This window comes from Myotis davidii, unplaced genomic scaffold (assembly GCF_000327345.1).
Source record: "Myotis davidii unplaced genomic scaffold, ASM32734v1 scaffold937, whole genome shotgun sequence".
In the NCBI taxonomy this organism is placed as follows: domain Eukaryota; kingdom Metazoa; phylum Chordata; class Mammalia; order Chiroptera; family Vespertilionidae; genus Myotis; species Myotis davidii.
The window spans coordinates 620,904-623,669 of NW_006288252.1; the positions used below are offsets into that span (position 1 = coordinate 620,904).

The window sequence follows — 2,766 nt, forward strand, 5'->3', positions numbered from 1 at the left end:
ACCCGATGACCGCACCTGTGTCCATCCACCTGCAGGGCGTGGCTTGCCGCTCCCCTCACCTGGCCCAGCGTGGCCCTGCCTGGCCAGCCCCACTAGCTCTCCCTCTCGCCCGTCTAAACGGAACCCTCTCAGTGCAGGGCCTCCCAGCCAATAGTGCGGACCCCTTCCCCACACCCCTGCGCCCTCCCCTCTCCTTTCCTAAGCAGACCCCTGTCCCCCTGATTCTGGCCGCCCCCCTCAGCACCCACACCCGCTGCAGCACCAGCAGCCTGGACGGGCCTCGTTATGGCCGAGTGGTGTCCCTGACTCGCATGCGGAAGGCCTCAGCCCAGTGCCCAGAGCAGGGTTGTGTTTAGAGACAGGCCTTAAAAGCCCTAATTAAGCTACGTGGGGCCTTGACTTAATGTGAGGAGTCCTTACAAGGGGAGAGTAAGCCCTAGCTCAACATGTCAAACTTGTGGCCCGCGGGCCGCGTGTGGCCCACAACAAATACTCATTAACGGTGACTCCTTTATCTCAACCCTTTGTCTTCAGCACGTCTCTATCGAAATAAACCTACGTTTCTATGAAAATTGAAGCTTCTGTTTTTTTGCGGCCACATACACGTAAACCTTGTTTAATTGGCCCGTGTTCGCCTTTGAGTCTGACATGCTTGCCCTAGCTGCATAGAGCGTCGGCCTGCAGACGGAAGGGTCCCAGATTAGGTCCCGGTCAAGGGCACGTGCCTGGGTTGTGGGCTCAATCCCCAGTAGGGGGCGTGCAAGAGGCAGCTGGTCCACGATTCTCTCTCATCATTGATGTTTCTCTCTCTCTCCCTCCCCCTTCCTCTCTGAAGTCAATACAAATATATTAAAAGGAAGAGCTTAGGACACAGACACACACAGAGGGACGACCCTGTGAGGACACGGGGAGGAGACGGCCGCCCTACTGCCCCGTGGTCTGGGCCTCCAGCCTCCAGGGCGGGGAAAAGGGGTGTCTGTTTAAGGCCCCTGGAGCGCTGTCAGTCCAGGACACTAACACAGACCGTGGGGCCGCCCTCCCCGGCGGAGCACGCCCAGCTCCTCTACACGCAGCACGACAGCAGCGAGGACGGGACAACACCAGGGCCAGCCGTCAGGCACAAACCTGGAAGGCACAGGGGGTGGTGCCCCGGCAAACCTGCTTCTGCATCTGGAAGGGAGAGAGGGGAGAGGGCGTGATGCTTGCGGCTCACCTCTGCATGGCCCACTCGTCAGCCTGGCCCACCCACTTCCATGCCCCTGGCATCCTCCGGGACCAAACTCGGGGCCACCTCCTCCGGAAGGCCTGCCCTGCTTTCCCTGGCCCCTGGACTGGGCTCTGCTTGCTGAATGGGGCGGAGTCTCAGGACTGCCTGTCCCCTCAGACCACAGGCTTCCGAAGGCTGGCAGGGGTCTCCCCCAAGCTCAGCCCGAGCCCACAGTGCAGCCCCAGGTCCCCAGCTGCCCCCTCCCCAGGTACGATAGCCACTCGGAGGCAGGTAACTCGGGGTCTGCCTTCTCGCCGTCCCTGTGGCCAGGCGGCCTGTTTTACTGGCCACCGTGATGTCCACACACGTGTCACACGTCTGAAACCCTCTGCACCTCGGTTCCTCCTCTAGGAGCTCGAAGACGCTCCCCGGGGCTCCGTGTCTGGGGAGACACAGCGTGAGGAGCTGGGCTCTGAGGTTACCTCACTTTCACCTCAGGTCCAGCTGGGCCAGGACAGGAAGCCCCGGACCAGCCCGGTGCAGCGGCAGTGGCCCTGTGCCCCTCACCCCAGGGAGCGTCCCACAGGGGAGGGCCCACAGGTCCCTGGGCGCTGCCCTGGCCCGTGCACTGGGGCTGGGTCGGCAGCAGACCGGGGTCTGTCTGCACCCGCAGTCGGAAGGGCTGCAGCTCCCCCGCCCCCCAACCCCACGCTCAGCCTCCTCCAGGGTCACAGAGCGCCTGGTGCACACGAATCTCACCCACAGCGTGCGGGGGTCTGACACCCACCCGTCTCCAGGTTAACGCTGAGGGCCCGAGGCTCAGAGAGAGCCAGTGATTCGCCCGAGGTCACACAGCCGGGCAGAGGCACAGCTGGCCTCCAAGGGCAGGAAAGGAGCCTCTTCCCAGGGCCCCAGGGCCCGGCGCGGAGGGGCCATTGGTGAAAGACTGCTGAGCACACCCAGGACGGGCAGGTAGCTCTCCTACGGCCACCAGGTCACTGGCGCCAACCTGACCGGGGCTGGTTTCAGGAGTTCACGAGGCCTTGACCGCTGCCTCCTCTTCAGGGGCTGCTGCCCTCCGGCCCACCCCGCACCCTGAGCTGGCAGGGCCATGGTCATTAACTGGCTCTCTCTTCCTGCCTCCCAGGCTAGAGCGGCCAGCTGGCCCGAGAACTGTCCTGGGCACCCGTCCCCGGGGAGAACAAGCTGACCCACCCCGTCCGCTGGCCGCCCAGGCCCCGGACACTACCCTCATTTCCTGGGCGAGACAGAGAGGCTCTGAGGGCTGGGGAGGGGGGACAAGGGACAAGCAGGGCATGGCTGGGGCCTGGATCCCGTCCCAGGGCACCGAGGGGCAGGCGCCAGCGCCAGGGCACAGCGCCCAGGGGCAGCCGCTCTCTGGCTGCAGCCTCCCCACCCCACCCCCAAAATGTTCCCAAAGCGCCTTGGGAACAGCCCAGGAAGCCACGGATGTGCAGCCCCGGGCGGGCCCCCTCCCTCCCTGTCCCTCTGGACTGCAGAGCCTCCCTCCGCCGGGCCGCGGCCACGGTCAGCACGGG

At 64.8% G+C, this 2,766-nt stretch overlaps 1 protein-coding gene across 15 annotated transcripts in view; it reads right to left on the reverse strand.

The window, feature by feature from the left end:
- ABLIM2 (actin binding LIM protein family member 2) overlaps positions 1-2,766 on the reverse strand; it is a 67,373-nt gene that overhangs the window by 44,227 nt on the left and 20,380 nt on the right. For 12 of the 15 annotated variants that reach the window (XR_001513250.1, XM_015561591.1, XM_015561581.1 and 9 more), the window contains one exon: positions 1,126-1,170. The exons of the other annotated variants lie outside the window; for them this stretch is intronic. Coding sequence is in view for 11 of the 12 variants with exons in the window: in XM_015561591.1 (XP_015417077.1) it covers positions 1,126-1,170 (45 nt within the window). In the remaining variant the exon portion in view is untranslated. The remainder of the gene's footprint in view (positions 1-1,125; positions 1,171-2,766) is intronic. 15 annotated transcript variants of the gene reach the window in all.